This window comes from Muntiacus reevesi, chromosome 1 (assembly GCF_963930625.1).
Source record: "Muntiacus reevesi chromosome 1, mMunRee1.1, whole genome shotgun sequence".
NCBI lineage: Eukaryota > Metazoa > Chordata > Mammalia > Artiodactyla > Cervidae > Muntiacus > Muntiacus reevesi.
Window position 1 is genome coordinate 33,663,557 of NC_089249.1, and position 22,090 is coordinate 33,685,646.

General features: G+C 39.4%; 1 protein-coding gene across 3 annotated transcripts in view; it reads left to right on the forward strand.

Annotated features, from left to right (window-relative positions):
- GYS2 (glycogen synthase 2) overlaps positions 1–20,839 on the forward strand; it is a 56,079-nt gene extending 35,240 nt beyond the window's left edge. For all 3 annotated transcript variants that reach the window (XM_065921835.1, XM_065921827.1, XM_065921843.1), the window contains exons 11-16: positions 102–215; positions 11,386–11,512; positions 14,856–14,951; positions 16,206–16,369; positions 17,682–17,762; positions 20,442–20,839. In XM_065921835.1, the coding sequence (XP_065777907.1) occupies positions 102–215; positions 11,386–11,512; positions 14,856–14,951; positions 16,206–16,369; positions 17,682–17,762; positions 20,442–20,663 (804 nt within the window). In that variant the 3' untranslated portion in view covers positions 20,664–20,839. The remainder of the gene's footprint in view (positions 1–101; positions 216–11,385; positions 11,513–14,855; positions 14,952–16,205; positions 16,370–17,681; positions 17,763–20,441) is intronic.
- Positions 20,840–22,090: the final 1,251 nt, after the last annotated feature.

A 22,090-nucleotide genomic window follows, 5' to 3' on the forward strand; every position in this document is an offset into this window, starting at 1 on the left:
ATAAAGGTTGGATGACGTATCACTGATGACCTATTGTTGAAATTAGTCACACTTAGTAATTCTTTTCCTGAACTGACATTTTCTTCCCTCTGCTCCTTCAGCGGCAGTCTTTGCCCCCGGTGACCACTCACAACATGATTGATGATTCCACCGATCCCATCCTCAGCACCATTAGACGTATTGGGCTCTTCAATAGCCGCACAGACAGAGTCAAGGTAAAACTCATTGTTTATGCGGGACATTTCAAAATCACAGAGGACAGGTTTTTGAGAATTTATTAGAAGCATCCCTTGCTTGTTTTAACATCTATCGGAAATATTGTAAATGATACTTCCATCAGAAATATTGTAAATGATACTTCCAAAGAAAATTAATTCTGTTTCCTGTGTTGAGCAATTAAAAGTTGCTATGTTGGTATCATTCTTAAAAATAATTGCAAACTATTTATGGCTTTGAGTTGTAATGTTGCTTTCATTTTCATTGTCAAATACTGTCAGCAAGCATCAGGAAATGGCCTCATTTTTAATGAAACACATATGGTCTAAGAATTGTTTAATGAATGAATCTTGGAGATTAACATACATTGTCTTTGTTTCTTCCTCATAAAGTTCAATTTAAGGGCATAGTATGAGAAGTTTCTAGTTTTAGAGAATGTGGCTAATGATGGTTTTATGTAATTTCCTGTAGACTAATTTGTTCTTTTGACTCTGAGTTTCTCCAGTGATGAAGCACAGTGTTGAATAAGATCTTGTTTCTGCTGCAATGGAGCTTAATCTCCATAATGTTTACTGAGGGTGTGTTACGTTCTAGGCACGGGGTTAGGTGTGGGAGACAAGGGTAAATGTGTCAACAGATCATAGCTTATTCCTACTCACTTCCATCCACCAGCATTCAAGGTCAAGTTGTCCTAAGAATTTACCAATCTTTTTGAAAGGAAGGTCCCGGTGTCTCCTCTTTCTTTTGCCTTTAGCAGATGATATGAATTTTAAACTCCTTCACAGTCCCTTCATACTGGCCTCACATATAGATTTTTGACTCACTCTTACTTCTTTTCCTTCAGATTATAAGAGTTTTTCTGGGATCTTATTTCCTCCCACATTCTTAGGAAATGCACCTTGTTTACCCTTTTCTATATTGTAGGCTTACTAGCTCTTTCCCTTGCTGTTTACAAATATTTCTGAAATTTTTCCACATGAAAAAACAAGCTTTGCCTTAACTCTACCCCTTCTTGATGTTTTACCATCTGAGCCACCGGGGAAGTGCCGTCTTGATGTTTTTAAATGTTTTTCTACTCTTCTCTGTAAAGTCTCTTGGGAAAATACAGTCTATTCTTAAATGTATTTCTCATCCTGCACTCAGTTGTTGACATAGGCATCAGTGGATGTCATGGAGACAGGTTAAGGACCTACTGCAACAGTCCAGGTGAGAGATACCGAGGGCCACTTCCAAAGGCCTTCTCCGAAGTTCCGGAGAGGATGGAACAATGGAAGGAATGGTTGCCTGCAGGAAAAGACCATACTTAAGTGGCCATTGGGCGCAGAGTGAGGAAGAGGCAGAAGGCAAGGCTTCAGGATGTAACCCACACTTTCTAGAACCTAAGGAAAAGCTTTAAAAGAAGTTGGTTTCAGGGTCATATCTCAAATGAAGTTCAATTTTTTATAGATTGAGTTACATATGGGATATTCACGTTAAGATGCTTAAGAGGTACTTAGAAAACGTAAGTCTGGGGTTTATAAGGACAGATGTGAGGGAAGCTATTGGCATGTGGGCAGTAGTGGAGGCCAAGGAATGATGACCTTGCCATGTTGGAAGACCAGGTGGAATGAATGAACAAAATATTGATCCAAAGGAACCTCAAGAGAAGATTAAAAGATGAAAGATTAGGGAAAGAAAGAAAGAGATAAATATATCAGAGATCAAAGCAGGAGAAATTTTAATAATAGTAAAAAGAGCTAATAGTACAGCATTAAATGATTCATGCTATTTATAAAATGCTCCATATTGTATTAATTCCTTCATTTCAAACAATCTACACATAGACCAACATGTATATGTATATTGCCCTGTGCTATAGAAATATGAGTGATTTTTTATTTCTCATTTGTGTTTGTGAATTTCCAAATTTTCAACACATAGCACACATATAAGAGCCAGGCTGCACATTTTCCCCTGGAAATGCAGGACTCTTGCTGCCAAGACTGCATCACTCTTTACATTTTTTCAGCAGGATTCTATCCACAGAGTAAGTCAACACACACTTGTCATCATTCTCATGTAGTTTACTCCAGACTGGTCCTTCTCAGTTTTTTGTGTTTTGGAAGGAAAACAGTGGGAGCAAAAAAACATCTTATTTCCCCTTTGATTTCTGCTTTTCTCAGAACATTTCATGTCACAGTTCAGTTCAAGTCACTCAGTCGTGTTCAACTCTTTGTGACCCCATAGTCTGCAGCACACCAGGCTTCCCTGTTCATCACCATCTCCTGGAGTTTGCTCAAACTCATGTCCACTGAGTCGGTGATGCCATCCAACCATCTCATCCTCCATCATCCCCTTCTCCTCCTGCTTTCAGTCTTTCCCAGCATCAGGGTCTTTTCCAATGAGTCAGTTCTTTGCATCATGTGGCCAAAGTATTGGAGTTTCAGCCTCAGCATCAGTCCCTCCAATGAATATTCAGGACTGATTTCCTTTAGGATTGACTGGTTGGATCTCCTTGCAATCCATGAATCCTCCAACACCACAGTTCAAAGCATCAGTTCTTCAATACTCAGCTTTCCTTATCATCCAACTCTCATATCCATAAATGACTACTGAAAAAAACCATAGCTTAGATTAGATGGACCTTTGTTGGCAAAGTAATATGTTTACTTTTTAATATGCTCTCTTGGTTGGTCATAGCTTTTTTTCAAATAAACAAGTGTCTTTTAACTTAATGGCTGCAGTCACCATCTACAGTGATTTTGGAGCCCCAAAAAATAAACTCTGTCACTGTTTCCATTGTTTCTCCATCTATTTGCCATGGAGTGATGGGACAGGATGCCATGATCTTAGCTTTTTGAATGCTGAGTTTTAAGCCAACTTTTTCACTCTCCTCTTTCACTTACATCAAGAGGCTCTTTAGTTCTTCTTTGCCCCCTGCCATAAGGGTGGTGTCATCTGCATATCTGAGGTTGTTGCTGTTTCTCCCGGCAGTAGTGATTCCAGCTTGTGCTTCATCCAGTCTAGCATTTCTCATGATGTATTCTGCATATAAGTTAAATAAGCAGGGTGACAATATACAGCCTTGACATTACTCCCTTCTCAATTTGAAACCAGTCTGTTGTTCTATTTTCTAACTGTTGCTTCCTGAACTGCATATGGATTTCTCAGGAGGCAGGTAAAGTGGTCTGGTATTCCCAGCTAAGAATTTTCCACAGTTTATTGTGATCCACACAGTCAAAGGCTTTGGCATAGTCAATAAAGCAGAAATAGATATTTTTCTGGAACTCTCTTGCTTTTTTGATGATCCAGCGGATGTTGGCAATTTGATCTCTGGTTCCTCTGCCTTTTCTAAAACCAGCTTGAATATCTGGAAGTTCATGGTTCACGTATTGCTGAAGCCTGACACTGAAATCAGATTAATTATATTCTTTGCAACTAAAGATGGAAAAGCTCTATACAGTCAGCAAAAACAAGACTGGGAGCTGACTGTGGCTCAGAGCATGACCTCCTTATTGCCAAATTCAGACTGAAATTGAAGAAAGTGGAGAAAACTTCTAGACCATTCAGGTATGACTTAAGTGAAATCCCTTATGACTATACAGTGGAAGTGAGAAATAGATTTAAGGGACTAGATCTGATAAAGTGCCTGATAAATTATGGATGGAGGTTCATGACATTGTACAAGAGACAGGAATCAAGATCATCCCCAAGAAAAAGAAATGCAAAAAAGCAAAATGACTATCTGAGGAGGCCTTAGAAATAGCTGTGAAAAGGGAAGCGAAAAGCAAAGGAGAAAAGGGAAGATATACCCATTTGAATGCAGAGTTCCGAAGAATAGCAAGGAGAGATAAGGAAGTCATCCTCAGTGCCTCCTGTACAATGTCACAAACCTCTGTCCATAGTTCTTCAGGCACTCTGTCTATCAAATCTAATCCCTTGAATCTATTTGTCACTTCCACTGTATAATCGTAAGGGATATGATTTAGATCATACCTGAATGGTCTAGTGGTTTTCCCTACTTTCTTCAATTTAAGTCTGAATTTGGCAATAAGGAGTTCATGATCTGAGTCACAGTCAGCTCCCGGCCTTGATTTTGCTGACAGTATAGAGCCTCTGTATCTTCAGCTTCAAAGAATATAATCAATCTGATTTCAGTGTTGACCATCTGGTAATATCCATGTGTAGAGTTGTCTCTTGTGTTGTTGGAAGAGGGTGTTTGCTATGACCCATGTGTTCTCTTGGCAAAACTCTGTTCACCTTTGCTCTGCTTCATTCTGTACTCCAAGGCCAAAATCGCCTGTTACTCCAGGTTTCTCTTGACTTCCTACTTTTGTATTCCAGTCCCCTATGATGAAGGGGACATCTTTTTTTTGGTGTTAGTTCTAGAAAGTCTTCTAGGTCCTTGGGGAGGGAGGTGGGAGGGGGGTTCAGGATGGGGAACACATGTAAATCCATGGCTGATTCATGTCAATGAATGGCAAAAACCACTACAATACTGTAAAGTAATTAGCCTCCAACTGATAAAAATAAATGAAAAAAAAAAAATAGAAAGTCTTCTAGGTCTTCATAGAACAGTTCAACTTCAGCTTCTTCAACGCTGGTGGTTGGAGCATAGAGTTGGATTACCGTGATATTGAATGGTTTGCCTTGGAAACGAACAGAGATCATTCTGTCATTTTTGAGATTGCACCCAAGTACTGCATTTAGGACTCTTTTGTTGACTATGAGGGCCGCTCCATTTCTTCTAAGGGATTCTTGCCCACAGTAGTGTAGCTATAATGGTCATCTGAATTAAATTCGCCCGTTCCAGTCCATTTTAATTCACTGATTCCTAAAATGTCAATGTTCACTCTTGCCATCTCCTATTTGACCACTTCCAATTTACCTTGACTCATGAACCTAACATTCAGGTTCCTATGCAGCATTGCTGTTTACAGCATCCGACTTTGCTTCCATCACCAGGCACATCCAGAGCTGGGTGTTGTTTTCGCTCTGGCTCTGTCTCTCACTTTTTTCTGGAGTTATTTCTCCACTGGTCTCCAGTAGCATATTTGGCACCTACAGACCTGGGGAGTCCACCTTTCAGTGTCCTGTATTTTTGCTTTTTCACAGTGTTCATGAGGTTCTCAAGGCAAGAGTACTTAAGCGGTTTGCCATTCCCTTCTCCAGTGGACCACATTTTGTCAGAACTCTCCCCTATGACCCGTCTCTCTTGAGTTGCCCTACACGGCATGGCTCGTAGTTTCATTGAGTCAGACAGGCTGTGGTCCATGTGATGAGTTTGGTTAATTTTCTCTGATTATGGTTTTCATTCTGTCTGCCCTCTGAAGGGTAAGGATAAGAGGTTTATGGAAGCTTCCTGACGGGAGAGACTGACTGTGGGGGAATCTGGGTCTTGTTCTGATGGATGGGGCCATGCTCAGTAAATCTTTATTCTAGTTTTCTTTTGATGGGTGGGGCTATGTTCCTTCCCTGTTGTTTGACTGAGGTCAAACTATGGTAGTGGTAATGAAGATAATGGCGACCTCTTTCAAAAGGACTTGTGCATTCACTGTTGTATTCAGTGCCCCGACCCTGCAGCAGGCCACTGTCGACCCACGTCTCTGCCAGAGACTCCTGAACACTCACAGGTAAGTCTGGCTCAGTCTCTTGTGGGGACACTTTTCCTTTCTCCTGGCTGCTGATGTGCACAAGGTTTTGTTTGTGCCCTCCAAGAGTCTGTTTCCCTGGTCCTGTGTAAGTGCTGTAATCAAATCCCACTGGCCTCCAAAATCAAATTCCCTGGGGGTATTTTTTTTTGGGGGGGGGGAAGCAAGATGGTGGAGTAGAAGGATGTGTGCTCATCTCCTGAACAACCATCGAGAGGAGAATGTTGACTCTCACCAAAAAAAGATACTCCACATCCAAGGGCAAAGGAGAAGCCCCAGCAAGATGGTAGGAGGGGTGAAATTGCATTTAGAATCAAATCCCTTACCCGCCAGAGACACTGGAGGGCTCAACCAAAACCTTGTGCACCAGGGGCCAGAGACCCCACAGAGACCGGGCCAGACCTGGCTTTGAGTGCTTGAGTTTCTCCTGCAGAGGCATGGGTCAGCAGTGGCCTGCCACAGGGCAGGGGCTCTGGGTGAAGCGGACCTACGTCACACGGCGTGTGGCATAAGCCCTTTTAGAGAAGGTCGCCATTAGCCCCACCATAGAGCCATCGAGCAGACGACCCACAGACTGCAGAACAATTATACCAAAGAAATTCTCACACTGTTAAGAAAGCTCTAGGACCCACAACAGACTTCCCAACCTGGGGATCGGGCAAGGGGACTGAGAACCTACAGGGGATTTGATTTTGGAGGCCAGTGGGATTTGATTTCATGTCATGTCCATATCTAAACTTTTGACTCTTCCCCTGATGATCTATCTGTGCTTGACACTTATTAAGTACAATAAATACAGGTTGATGTTTTTAAAAAAGATTGATAACAGTGAAGCAATTCCCAGGAATGGACAAGTAACTTATTTCCTAACCATGTGAAATACTTTCATACTTCTATGTAATTGCTGATATTTTTTTCCCTCTGAAATAATCTGATTTCTGTTATTTGAACAATTCTTTTGGAATCCAACCTAGAAGTCATCTCTTTCTTACACTTTTCCTTAATATACATTTACCTACTCCAGACAGAACAATTGTTTCCTTGTCTGTATCTTCTGCAATTATAGGAGTTATCACATTGAATTCTATATATTTTAATTTAATGTGTCCATTTCTCCAGAGACTGTGGGTTTTTTTGAGCTGGTGATCATGTCTCATCTGTTTTCTCAATTTTTGTCCTCTGAAAAGCAGATACGGGGACAACAGTAGTTATGAAAACATTTATTGACAGAAATACCTGTGTAGGATAGAGGAGTGGAAAGTAAGAGCAGGCAGAGAGGTGCAGTGAGACACAAGGAAGAAAGCAAAATGGAAAGAAGAGGTTGCTGTTGTTTAGTCCCTCAGTCGTGTCTGACTCTTTGCTACCCTATGAACTGTAGCCCTCTAGTTTCCTCTGTCCATGGGATTTCCCAGGCAAGAATAGTGAAATGGGTTGCCATTTCCTCTGCAGGGAATCTTCCCAACCCAGGGACTGAACCCAGGTCTCCTCTATTGGCAGGCAGATTCTTGACCGCTGAGCCACCAGGGAAGCCCTAAATAAATCATAGGTGCCTTGTTGAGCAGGCTTCTCATACAAATCGTGTTTATGCAGTTAAGCTCATGAACATGTTCAGATATTCACTGTTTAATATAAGACAAACACACAGAAAAGAAATAAAAGAATAACCTCTTTTTATCTGTTTTAAATTTTTATTGGAGTATAGCTGATTTACAATGTTGTATTTGTTTCTGCTAAACAGCCAACTGAATCAGTTATACATGTATCAGCTCTTTTTAAAAAATTACTTTCCCCATATAGGTCATTACAGAATATTGAGTAGAGTCCCTGGGCTATAGAATAGGTACTTACTTGTTATCTATTTTATATATGAAAGTGGAAGTGTTAGTCGCTCAGTTGTGTCCAGCACTTTGCTATCCCATGGACTGTAGCCCTCCAGGCTCCTCTGTCCATGGGATTTCCCAGGCAAGAATACTAGAGTGGGTCGCCATTCCCTTCTCCAGGTGATCTTCCTGATTCAGGGGTCGAACCTGAGTCTCCTGCATTGCAGGCAGATTGTTTACCATTTGAGCCAACAGGGAAGCCTATTTTTTAATATAGTAGTGTGTTGGTGTCAATCTACATCTCTACATTTATCCCTCCCCGCCTTAGCTCCTGGTAAGTTTGTTTTCTAAAGAATAGCTCTTTCTAACAATATACATTCAAAGCACTGAGATAAACTTTGGTCAATTCAGAATTATGTATTTTATTTTATTAATAGTGTCCTTTAAAAGTTTGACAGTATGAGTATCTATTGGATTACCTGCATGTTTATAGACAGCTATAGAGTGATCCTTAACTCTCCAACTGAATTGACAAGTTTTTTATATTAATGTAGCTGTTTGATTCAGAAAGCATTGCAGATAATTTTGAATCTGAATTTATCATCGATCCTGCCTCAGGTTCGAGGCATAGTGAGAAAAGTCTAGACTGTAGATTTCAGATCTCGACCCTGTGCTGCCCGCTGTGAAAGCAAATTAACTTCCGGGGACCTTGCTTCCCTCCCAGGATAAATACAGCCTGATAAGTTTTTGTTGTATGCTGACTGATCCAGGTCTTGCTGTGAACCAGCTGCTCTTCTGGAGGGCTTTGCACACAGGATCTCATTTAATCCTCCCTGTGACCTTGGGCTGACCTCTAACATCCCTTCCTCTGCCCTGGGCTTCTGCCATTGGCTGTTTTAGGATGTAGAACAGCTGTGTTCTTATTTTAGTTGTGCTGTTATTCTCTTTAGCTAGGAACAAAATGAGTGAGCTATGAGGTTTTCATGTTTCAAAATGGGCTTTGGAGAGAACAAGTTTTCCTAAGTTTGGAAATGCCAAAGCAGGCATAATGCCTTTCAAATCCCTCTTTGCTGATATTTGCTAACAGGGTCCAGTGGGCTTCGGACTTGAAGACATAGACATGGTCAAGTGTCTGTCTCTGGTCTCTTTTCCTAGTGCAGTACTTTGCATGTAATAGGAATTAAAATTATGTTTTGTGGAAGAAAATACTTTATCCATTATTTTCTTTGCCAATTTGTAATTCTTGTGATTGAATAAACCATCATTTATAGGTACCAGTTTTGAGCATTTTTACCATTTCATTTCTTCTTTAGTGTTACATATCTCCTATTTATGGATCTATTGACGTATGCTTGCAAAGTCTTAGTTTCCTTATTTCTAAAACTCGAAATAAAATAAAGACAATGAGAATGTCTACTCTCCTTATCACAAAATGTTGCTAAGATTAAATGAGGTAATATATGTGAAACTGATTTATAATATATAAAGTATTGGACAACTATTGTCATCATTATTGCTGTATATCCCAAATTAGGTTTTTTTTTCCTTCAAAGTAATCTCTTTGGAAGAATATTCACTTATTTCAGTTGTTAATTTCAACCATACAGCAAAGTGTTTCAGCTATATATACATGTATATTCTTTTTCAGCTTTTTCCTTATAAGTTATTAATATAATAAGATATGAGTCTCATTTCCTGTGCTATACAGTAGGACCTCATTGTTTACTTATTTTATATACAGTAGTGTATATATGTTAATCCCAAACTTGTAGTTTACCTCTCTTCCCCTCTTCCTCACTGTTTCTTTTGGTGATCATAAGTTTGTTTCTATGGCTATGAGTCTATTTCTGTTTTGTAAATAAGGTCATTTGTACCATCTCTTAGATTTTATGCATATGTGATGTCATATGATATTTGTCTTTATCTGACTTAATTCACTTAATATGATACTCTTTAGGTCCACCCATGTTGCTGCAAATGGCATTATTTCATTTTTTATGGAGTAATATTTCATATTTACCCATTTATCTCTCAGTGGACATTGAGGTTTCTTCTATGTCTTGGCTATTATAAATAGTTTGCTATAAACACTGCGGTGCATGGTATCTTTTAAAATTAGAGTTTTCTCCAGATACATACCCAGCAGTGGAATTGCAGGATCATATGGTAACTCTATTTTTAGTTTTTTAAGGGGGAATATTCTTGTTTGCAGGAAACACATGTTAAGTATTTATGGACAATGAGCATCTAGTCAGCAATTTATACTCATATGGATCTGGAAAAATATTAATTCTATTCACATTATACTTGCAACTTCTCTGTAAATTTGATATTATTTCAAGTTATATATAAACATGTTTACATATAAACAAATAAAAATATATAAAACATACTATATATGAAAATATATATTACATATATATATAATTCTATTTCTCCATTTTATTAAAGTTCTCACCAAACCAATTTTGGGTTACCTATCAGCCTCCCCTCATAGCTAAGTAAGTTATTAAAATTAAATTCTAATAAATGAATAAGAAAAATCTGATTTTAAAGTACTGGAGTAATATAATTTATATATTATAATTATATTAAAATTCACAGTTCATCATTTTAGTAAATAGGAGAAATAGAACTCATTTATCTAGGTTACCAGCTAAGTAGCTATTCTATTCATAGCTGTCCAAGTATAGCTGCATTCTGGTCTCTGCCTTTGCAGAAAATTAAAGGTTGTGGGGCTTCCTAGGTGGCGCTAGTGGAAACCCTCTTGCTAATGCAAGAGACGTAAGAGACACAGGTTCGACCCCTGGGTTGGGAAGATCCCCTGGAGGAGGGCATGGCAACCCACTCCAGTATTCTTGCCTGGAGAATCTCGTGGACAGAGGAGCCTGGCAGGCTACACAGTCCATGGGGTTGCAAAGAGTCTGACACGACTGAAGTGACTAGCCCATACACATGCACAGGCTGTGCAGTTCAAGAAAGGCTTATACCAGTGCCCGGGAGCCGATTGCTAACTTTTCAAAATGCTGTGGGCCAGTTTTAAACACAATTAATGTGTAAAATCAAATTGCAAAAACTTAAAAAAAAAATCAACTATGCTAAAAGGAAAGGTAATGCTCAAACTCATTGCATCCTAGTTGTGTCCTGCACTTTTCTATGACCTATGCTCTGGAGGTTATTTTTGACCAACTATACTCACGTGATGAAAATATCCTCTCAGGATGCCCTGCTCTTCTTCCTGCCTCCAGTTCTGCCATATCGCGGTGGTAGCTTGCAATTGTCCCTCAGTTCCATTCACTCGGCGTGTAAGGGTAGCTCCCTTCTTCTCTGCTCCTGGTGGGAATAAATTGAAAGACAAGACAGGGGCCAGCGGTTAGAAAAGCAAATAAAATCTTTACTGCCAATAAAGGCTGGGTTGGATGAGTTTAGCATGAGAACAAAAATGGACACAACTCTATATCCTCCAGTCCAGGCCTGGGAACTTGAGGGAAAATCAATCCTCAGAGTAGATATTCACAGAGAATAGAGAGAGGACGAAAAAAACACCCAGACTTTTTCCTTTTTATTTTTCCTTATCTCTCTCTTTCTTTCTCCTGAGTCTATAACACAAGGATTCTATAGTATCAAAATACTGAAATAAAAAAACTGTAGGAGATTTTTTTGCTCTAATTTCTTCTTTCTTTTCTGTTTTTTCTCATTAGATTTTTTTTCTCTTTCAGTTGATTTTGCACCCAGAGTTCCTGTCCTCCACCAGCCCCTTGCTACCCATGGATTACGAAGAGTTTGTCCGAGGTTGTCATCTTGGAGTATTTCCATCATACTATGAACCCTGGGGTTATACTCCAGGTATGTGACATGTATAGATTGTGAGATGCTTTAAATTGTATTAGAATATTATTCTACACACATGTATATAATATTCCAAGTTGATATGTCATTTCTGCTAAGGTTCTGGTTTTGTTTGTTTGTTTTAAAAGTGATTTTGGTTGGACCTATCCCAGAGATCAGATTTACACTTTGTCGCTCCTGACATAAGCATAAGGATGTAATGCGTGTGTGCGTGCTAAAGTCGCTTCAGCCATGCCCAGCTCTTTGCAACTCTATGGACTGTAGCTCGCCAGGCTCATCTGTCCATGGGATTCTCCAGGCAAGAATACTGGAGTGGGTTTTTGTGCGCTCCTTCAGGGTATCTTCCCAACCCAGGGATCAAACACACCTCTCTTATGTTTCCTGAATTGGCAGACAGGTTCTTTATGACTAGTGCCACCTGAGAAGCCCAAGGACATAATACATAATCTTTTATAGAAGTGTAAGAGGTTGTGGTTGGGCATATTTTAGCATCTGAATTGTTGCCTCCCTGCATTCCAAAGAAAAGGACTATTTTATAAAGACTATATCTTTTTAGTTAAATTCACCAGTCTTATCCATTAATACGAAGAAGAAACTAACTAGGAGATTAATATGAGAAACAATTGTTTCTGAAATTGTTATAACATTTATTTCAGAAGAATGCCTTTTAAGTTAAGGATATATTTATCTTTTAATTAGGTAATGCATTCACATGGTTAAAGACACAAATAGTATAAAGAGATGTATGGTGAAAAGTCATCTTCACACCCTTGTCTCTCAAAAAAGAGGTAAAGATAGAATGTCAGTTTGGTGGTAGACATTATGCCAATGACATAATTCCATTCAGGCCCTACACCTGCCCCATCCCCCTTTTTTTTCCCACAGGTGGTAGATTCTCAGATCCACTATCTTTTTTTCTTTTCTGTATCCTACTAACATGGTTGTCATTGGCATCAGGAGCTGTCAATTTGTATTTGTACTGAAATGCCTAATTAAAAAGGAAACAATTACTTTATATGCCAATGCTAAGAAGATATTGATGACTTTTCCATCTTCCTGGTAATTAGAAATTTTCCTCCCAGTACAGCTATAATTCCATTTATAATCGAAAATAAAAGGCTCAGAAAACATTTTTATTTATAATGAATATGTTTTGCCTTCTGCATCTCAGTGTCTTCATGGTCTAAGTAAGGGGCAGCAGCAATTAAGGTGAGAGAGGTCATAGGCTGAATTAGGAGGAAGGTTTTTCTAATCTTTGCATTCTGACCCTAGAATTTAAGTATAGAATTTTAAATTCTATATAAATAGGATACTATAAACGTTAGGAGTGACAAGGCTCTGCATCTTTTGGTAAAGTTCCTTTTTTATTGTCTTAGGCTCCAGCAAGAATAATTTGCCAGCAGCTGTAAAACCATTAGAATGTTGGGGAAAGACTGACAAAGAATTACCCATTCTTGAAACATGACATAGTAAAGTTACTAATCTGACTCCTCCAGTTATCTCTCTTATAGTTCTGAAAGTTGTTTTTGGCACCAATTCCACTTTTGTGAAGGTAGTATCTTCTTACTTGTAAAATGCCCACAGTGTTATCTTAAATTGTTTTTTAATGAAGTAACTATCTTTTGAGATACATTAAAACAATTCACTTGATGAACTGACAATTTTGTTACTCCTATTATTTCTAGTAAGTAATATAATTTATAACTGTAAATATGGAGAACAAAAAAGTACAAAACCAAAACATGAGTGAGAACGGGAATGTGGGAAGTCATTTATACTAGATAAAGAGGCTATCTGACTGACTTCCCACAAGAGTATCATATCATAGGACAAAGGTAAACCTAACCTGAAATGATAGAGGAGCTATATCTAGTTTGTTAAGATAAAGGCCAGCAAAGGTGTTATAAAAGATAAGTAGATGGAAAAGGGAGTGTGAGAAATACATGCCAAATAGTGAATGAGTCATTCTCTAAGGAAGTTGGCCCCTCCTTTCCTAACTTGAATTGCAGAAATAGCAGAACCTCTGGTGGTATAAGTTTGGTATTCGTATATTAGATAATTTTTTAGGACAATTGCTTTATGTGGTGCTAACTCTCACTCCAGACAGTATTAAAATATCTGTGTTTTATGTTTTGAGAAAACCCAGTGAAGATAAACACTGACTTCATTAATTTCATTCAGTGGACATATATGCTGCTTACAAAGGTGCCTGAAATTTTATTATTTGGATGTAAAAGAGTATTTAATAAAACTGAGGATCTGTGAAGTTTCATAGAATTGTAGGCAAAATTTTTCTGGGGAGGAGTTCTAGGTTTCATCACATTCTCAAATGAGTCAATAATCCCTGACTCAACTTCCTCTCCTTCCATCTTCCCCCAAATTTGAAAACCACTACTCTCTGGAGCTAAACCAAGAGGAAATACTTGCAGAATAGGAGTACATGGGTCATGAGGAAATTTTTTTTGTCCACTGATGCCCACTAATCAACCAAGAAAAATTCCATAATTAAATATAAATTTCACATTAACAATTCAAATATTCTTGAGTGTGGTAACATGTCTTAAGACACATCTGAGATTGTCTGGAGAAAAGGTTTTGACTAAAAGGTGATAGAGGATTGAAATAAACCACGGTTTCACTGAGTACCCGAGAAAGTAGAAGAGATTGGTGGCCAAAGAGATGAAAATGAGGGGAGGAACTGGTCTTGTCCACAATGTATTTTGTTGTTCAGTCGCTCAGGCGTCTCCAACTCTTTGTGACCCCATGGACTGCAGCATGCCAGGCTTCCCTGTCCTTCACCATCTCCTGGAGTTTGCTCAAACTCATGTCCATTGAGTTGGTAATGCCATCCTACCATCTCTTCCTGTCATCCGCATCTCCTCCTGCCCTCAATCTTACTCAGCATCAGGGTCTTTTCCAATGAGTCGGCTTACCGCATAAACTTGCCATATGCTTAGAGACACAGGCTTAGAACAGAGCAAGAGAAAAGGCAGCTGGAATCAGAGAGGCAATGTTAGGTAGCAGTGCTGAGTAGCTCTGGGGCTGGGCACTTGGCTACAAATCCCAGCTCCACCACATCCCCTGGCTTTGTGAAGCTGGGCAAGCTATTTAACCTCCCTGGGCTTCAATGTCTTCATCTGTAAGATGAGGCTAATGATAGCCTTACTTCACAGGCTGCTTGAGAAGATTAAATTTGTTCATGCATGTAAGGAGCTTAGTGCTGTGCCTGGCACAAACCAAAGATTGCTGCTACTGGGACTGGAGCTTTTTCCTTCTCTGCATGTATAAGAAGGTATAATTGCTGGTCTGAAGCCAAGCCTTTTTCTGTTTCCCTTGACAGCTGAATGCACTGTGATGGGCATACCCAGTGTGACCACCAATCTCTCTGGCTTTGGCTGTTTCATGCAGGAGCATGTGGCTGACCCCACTGCATACGGTGAGGCTTTTCATCATGAACCCAACCAGCGAGAAGGGACCTCTCACCAAACAAAGCACAGGGTCTTTACAGAGCCCAGCTCTTAACACTATCCCAATGATGATTGTTTTTTTGTTGTTGTTTAGATGCCAAGTTGTGTTAGACTCTGTGACCCCATGACTGTAGCCCACCAGGCTCCTCTGTCCATGGGATTTCCCAGGCAAGAATACTGGAGTGGATTCCCATGGCCTCCTCCAGGGGATTTTCCTGACCCAGGGATCAAACCTGGGTCTCTCGAATTGCAGGCAGATTCTTTACTGCTGAGTCAGTAGGGAAACCCCAATTAATATTTATACTTCTTGGTTGACTAAAAGTAGATTACTTATATGGTCCATAGAAAAGGATGATATTAATATTGAATATATTGCCTAAAAGTCAAACTACAAAGTGTGAAAGTGAAAGTGTTAGTGGCTTAGTCGTGTGCAACTCTTTGCGACCCCAATGACTGTACCCCACCAGGCTCCTCTGTCCATGAGATTTCTCCAGGTAAGGATACTAGAGTAGGTGGCCATCCCCTTCGCCACAAGGAGTGCTAAACTTGGACAAATCTTGCCTTTTTCACCGTTTTATTTTTCTGAACTGGTTTGGTCTTCTATTACCTGGAAGTGATTTTATGATAACCACTGCTTTAGAGTACATGCATTGGTCAGCATAATTATTTTCTAAGTTCCAACTACCAAGTTATCAAAGTTCACATTTCAGATGGCAGATGGCGTCACCATCTCTACGTCCATGTTGCCTAGCAATAAGAAAAATTAGAATGGGCTGGATGCTCTGCCTGGACATGCTGATTCTCTGGTCTTGCGGAGTCGCACTGTCACCGTTGTCTTTCCCTGGGTGACAGCTGTAGTCTCACCCCATGGTGCACAGTGGGGACACTGGGGAACTTGAAAAACACTGAGATTCAGTCCTTACCCTGGAGACTCTGGTTAGCCAGCGGCCCCAAGGATGACCACTGATCTGGGGTAGCCCTGTTGTGCCAGGTTTTTTCTGGCAACATTCATTTGGTTGGCTGTGTGTTAGTGACAGTTGTGAGCTATTAGGAGGAAATCACAGGAGAAATACAGTCTTGGAAGGGAAAAGATGAAGCAAAAGCAGTAGGGGAGTCAGGGAGTGGATAAGCATGCAGTCCATGATGGAGCCTAAGGAACAGGAGTAGAAATGCTCCAAGGTTATCCTTACCTTTACCTGTGTGCCGGTGTTTGCGTCCCTCAGGAATTTACATCGTTGACAGGCGGTTCTGCTCCCCTGATGATTCTTGCAACCAGCTGACTCAGTTTCTCTATGGATTTTGCAAACAGTCACGCCGCCAGAGGATTATTCAAAGGAATCGCACCGAGAGGCTCTCAGATCTTCTGGACTGGAGATACTTAGGCAGAGTAAGCAAGTCTGTGATCTACACAGAGGACCCCTTTAAAAAAATCCCCCCTGGATTATGAAAGATCTGATTTGAATTGCCATCTATAAGGTCAATCTCTATCATCATTGTTAAGATCTCACTGATGTTCTCACGTAATTAACTATGACTACTTTTAACTTGATGTGAGTTTGGCGAAATCCTAACTCCAATTCTTCATATTTAGTTTGAGACCACAACAGCCAGTTCAGAGAGATCTAGCCATGATCTTACTAATTATTCTATTTCTAGGGCTTGACTTGATGCATTACAGGTATTGTTTCATGAAGATAAGGAAAACATCAAGAAGAAAGTCCCTGTTTTGTTTCACTCTAAGAGAGAATATGATGACATTTCTCAACTACAATGGGGAGTGGGAATAATCTTGTTTTTCCAAATTACAGGTACAGGAAATACCTCCTTTCTAGTCTGCAGTAAGCTTATAAATACTCAGATAGATGTTCATACATCTTAGCACTGGATGATTTAATAAAAACTAAACTGACTTTGCTTTCACATAATGTAACTGCTTAAATACTGCTGAACTCTGGCTGACAAATGACAGATGCAGCCATCAGCTGAGGATACACACACACTAATGCTGACAGTTATGCTTATTATCTGGAAGATTATTTTTACTGTCTTCATTTTATCATGAAAGTAGTGTGATAAGGCACTTAGAAGTTATGTTTCTTTCTTAATATCTGAAGCAGAATTTAAATCCCGTTTGTCTGATTATTCAGGCCCCAACTTTTTTCCACACCATACTGCTTCTCTGTAGAATAAAACCAGTGTTTTCAATTACCTTTGTGCTAAATTCAGAGTTCAAGTAAGAGTTCGTTTACTTAGAAGGATGGCCTTTCCTTCAAATTTTTGGTAATATTACTTATTGACTGAAAAATAATAACCTATAAATTACCATACTTTAAAAATTATTTTTAATTGGAGGATAATTGCTTTACAATGTTGTGGTGCTTTCTGCCATAAAATGTGAATCAGCCATAAGTAAACATGTATCCCCTCCTCTTGACCTTCCTCCCACCCCCTCATCCTTCTAGATTGTCACAGAGTACCAGGTTGAGGTCCCAGTATTACATAGCAATGTCATGGTCTTTTGATTCTTAAGTTTAGGATGACTAAAATCTGCCACTTTAAAATATATATAAGTGGGAGAATAAGATTTTATATAATAATTTGGCCATATATAACAATATGGCCACATATATATATTTATATATATATAAATACATAACTATAATTTTTTTTTTAAACCATGGATTGATTTTCTATCACAGTATTATCAGCATGCCAGGCTCCTGACATTAAGCAGAGCCTTTCCAGAAAAATTCCACATGGAACCCACATCGCCACCAACGGTAAATAGTTTATGTATTGTCTGTTTGTTTTGAAAGCTAAATGGTTTATGTGCAGTAAGGCCTTTTATTTGAAAGTAGCTAAATTCACAAATTATTGTACTTTTTCATAGTGTTGCAACAAAACAAATAGAGAAACTGACAAGTCAGACCATCTTTAAGCCCTCAGTTCAGTTAGCCTATACCTAGGATCAGCAGTCAGCTACTTCATGTCACTGGAGAAGCACTTTCAAATGAAAACTCTCATGCTTTGGTGCCTGAAACTTTTCTGAGACATCAGTTCTTTTGAGAGCGGTCGAAAAGTAAACTGGCCTACTTTCATCAGAAGTGAATTTGCTGTTCAAGGAGATGTTTAAATATTGGTTGCTGCTGCTGCTGCTAAGTCACTTCAGTCGTGTCTGACTCTGTGCGACCCCATAGATGACAGCCCACCATGCATCCCCGTCCCTGGGATTCTCCAGGCAAGAACACTGGAGTGGGTTGCCATTTCCTTCTCCAAACATGAAAGTGAAAAGTGAAAGTGAAGTCGCTCAGTCGTGTCCGACTCTTAGTGATCGCATGGACTGCAGCCTACCAGGCTTCTCGGTCCATGGGATTTCCAGGCAAGAGTTACTGGAGTGGGGTGCCATTGCCTTCTCCGGGTTGATGACTCGGCAAGAATAATAGAGAGACTTCAAGCACCATAGAAGAAACTGGACTAGATGACCATTTCTGTTCCATTCAGCCATGCCCACCAGGGAGTCTTCCTCTAAAGTCACCTGAGACATTTATGTTCATGAACTAGAACAGACTACTTGTCATCACATTTACTTAGAAGGACACACAGCTCTAGGTAGAGCAGTATCAGACCTCTCTCTTCAATGGAATAAGTCCTTACAGCAGTCTACACAGCGGTCCAAGAGCTAAACTTCTCTGTCCCCTCCCTACCAGGTGAACACTTAGGTGCAAAAAGATGAAACCCCTGCTGTTGACCATGAGATCTATTTTAGCTTAGTAGTTCCACGCCCCACAAGAGCCAACATCTCATGTAAATCTTCACTGGTAAGCTTCTGTGGTCTCTGCAAGGATTGTGACCAGTTATAAGAGTCATCAAATTCAAGGATTTCTAAAAGCTAGAGATCTTTGTCAAGTATTTGTAGATACTCCAAATGTAGATGTAGTTTTACAATCAGGAATCATTTTTACCATAAGCAATTTTGCCCAATACCTTATGTTCACCTTTATTTGGTGTTGGAGGACCAGATCTAGAGAGCTAACCTGAGGTAAAAGTTGCTAATAGAGAAAATGAAAGGGTTTCATAAATCCCTCAGTATATAAATTTCAGTTCCCATGTCCATGTCCTCAGAGCGACTTGCTTAGATTATTCAGAGGTGGTCACTGCCCTGAATGATAATTCAGCTATATTCATCCATTTATTCAACTAATTCAACTAAATAAGTATCGAACTCCTATGGTAAGTACAGGACTCAGCTTTTTTTTTCTCTTGTTTTGTATTGCTTTCAGGTAAAGTATGAGTCTTGAAGTCATTGTACATATATGACATAACAGTGTCTAAAAATAGTTGAAATTCAGAATGACAAGTGCTGTTACATTTGTTTTCCTGATTGATGAAGCATCATGTTTTTCATCTTCATTGCCCCAGTGGCATTAGGGTGTCTGTCCTATAGGTGGTGCTCATGTCTGTTTATCAACTGAGTTATCTCAGTGCATCTTAGGTAGAAGGGCAATTGATTAAAACCTAGTGATAAATGCTCATTAACTGAAATAAATGGAACTGGTGGAATTTTGAGGTCAACGAAGTGGCCTGGCTTCCAGGAATCTTTCTAGTGGTGGCTGTCCGTGGATATGCAGGCTGCCCATGTTCTGCAGTTTGATTGAGTAAATCTGAAGGATGAAATAGAGACTGATAATCTCAACAGGGTATCATGGCAGTAGATATTAAAGGCTCTCAAGTAGTCACAGCCAGATCATCCCAGACATCATTGTAAAAATACTAGCAAAAATAAATAGCCTACTTAATTATAATAAGGACAGTATCTCTGAGACATTGCTGAATGATTGTAGTTAAATGTATGAATGTTTTCAGTTCAGTTCAGTCACTCAGTCGTGTCGGACTCTGTGACCCCATGAACTGCAGCACAATGTTTTAAATGTAGTTAAACCTAAACTGACCAAAAAAAAAAAACCAAAAACAAACCCACATTCACCCAAGGATGAGTTTTTTCCAGAAGTGAGAATTGTTACACTTAGATTGCAGTGAACATCTTGACTGGCCCATTAGTTGGCCCAGGTCTGTAGAGGCTCTGAAAATATTCAGGTCTTCTGGAACCAATCTTTGCTCTACCATTTGCTGTTAAGACCTTGAGCAAATCATTTGGACCCTCTTGGACCCTCAATTTTCTTCTGTAAACGGGAGGAACAGATTGGTTGGAGATTAAATACGATAACACATACACATAGCACCTGGCACATTTCAGTGCTCCGTAAAATGAAGCTATTTATTTAGAATCTCTCTTGAACTTGGTGGTACCAGAGTCAAATTAAATCAAAATTAATAGACCCTGAACAGACCACAAAAAATATCCAACTGTGATTTTATTAAATGCACGTGCCAAGTGTTTACCTCACTGAAAAATCAAGAAGTCCTTCTGATGTTTCGTGTCTTATTTTTGGCTTTGGCAGACAGAAGGGTTTAAGTATCCCAGACCCTCCTCGGTACCACCGTCGCCTTCGGGATCTCAGGCCTCCAGTCCTCAGAGCAGCGATGCGGAGGATGACAATGAGAATGAGAGATACGACGAGGAAGAAGAGGCCGAAAGGGATCGGTTAAACATCAAGTCGCCGTTTTCTCTGAGTCACGTTCCTCGTGGGAAGAAGAAGCAGCACGGAGAATACAAGAATTGAATTCTGGTCCAACAGGCTAACTTAGTGAGAACATAGTAAGAATGATTATTGATAGAAATGGAAATGCCACACGTTTCACTCTCTCCCTCTCAGTGTTACAATGAGATTTATTCTCTGCCTAAAAAGTGGAGGAGGTTAAGTGAATTGCAATTTGGTAATTTATAATGAAATCCCAGTTATTTTCCGCAATTCCTTTTCCCCAGTCAATTTAGGTCATGAGAAACATGACCTAATTATAGGAAGAAGACTGGAAGTGTTTTTAAAAATGGTTATTTTAAGCGGTAAGGATTTTCATTTCTTAATGTCGATTTTTAAATTATCATCACCATAACCCTTTGCTTAGTGTTTATACAGCTTCTATACCTACTAAACAAGTCTGCCATCCCACCCCCAAAGGATCCTGACCTTAGCCTTGAATGTGTTCTATGTTTATATTTTAAATAATTTGGCCTTTAGTGATTATTTTTATTTTTCACATGAATCAGAACCATGAATTTAAGCTTACTTTTGCATTAAATTCCATAAGACAATAGCTATCCAAAATCTGGATCTTGCTCTGTTAATGCAAATATACAAGGTCACTTCTCAAATTAATGGTGGGAAGATGTTATCTGTACTGTGCCACCTGACTACATCAGTTTTTTCTATTGTGTAAAAGGAAACTCTTTTTGAAAACTTGGTTAGTCTTTCATGGGGGATAAATTGTTAAATCCATATGAATAAATATATCAATATTTAAAGTTTAACTGCATTGATAATGTCTTGTTTAAAATACTTTTAGGCATTTAAATAATATGTTCAAAAACACTATAAAATAGTGCCTTATGAAGGATAACATTTAAAACTATCTTTAAAAAATATTAGCAAAAGAAAATAGAGAGTCTATTATAAGGAGGACAGTGTCTCTGAGATATTGTTGAATGGTTGTAGTTAAACATATTAATGTTTTGAATGTAGTTAAACCTAAATTGGCAAAAAACAAAAAGAACCCCACATTCACCTGTGGATTATTTTTCTATAACAGAGAACGCCTTGGTTGGCTTATTGGTTGGCCCAGGTCTGTAGAGGTTTTCTTTAGATCTGCTCAATTTTGGGTTGTTGATGGCAATAAAGAGAAACAGGGACTTCTCTGGTGGTCCCTGTTTGAGAATGGTTGAGAGTGGCTGAGAGTCCTTCTGCCAATGCAGGGGGGACATGGGTTCAATCTCTGGTCTGGGAGATTCCACATGCCATGGCATAACTGTGCCCATGGGCCACAGTTACTGAAGTCCAAGCGCCTAGAGCCCATGCTCCACAACAGAGGGAACCACTGCAATGAGAAGTCCACGCACCACAAAGAAGAGTCCCCACTTGCTGCTACTAGAGAAAGGCTGTGTGCAGCAATCATGACCCAGCACAGCCAGAAATAAATAAATAAATAACGTATT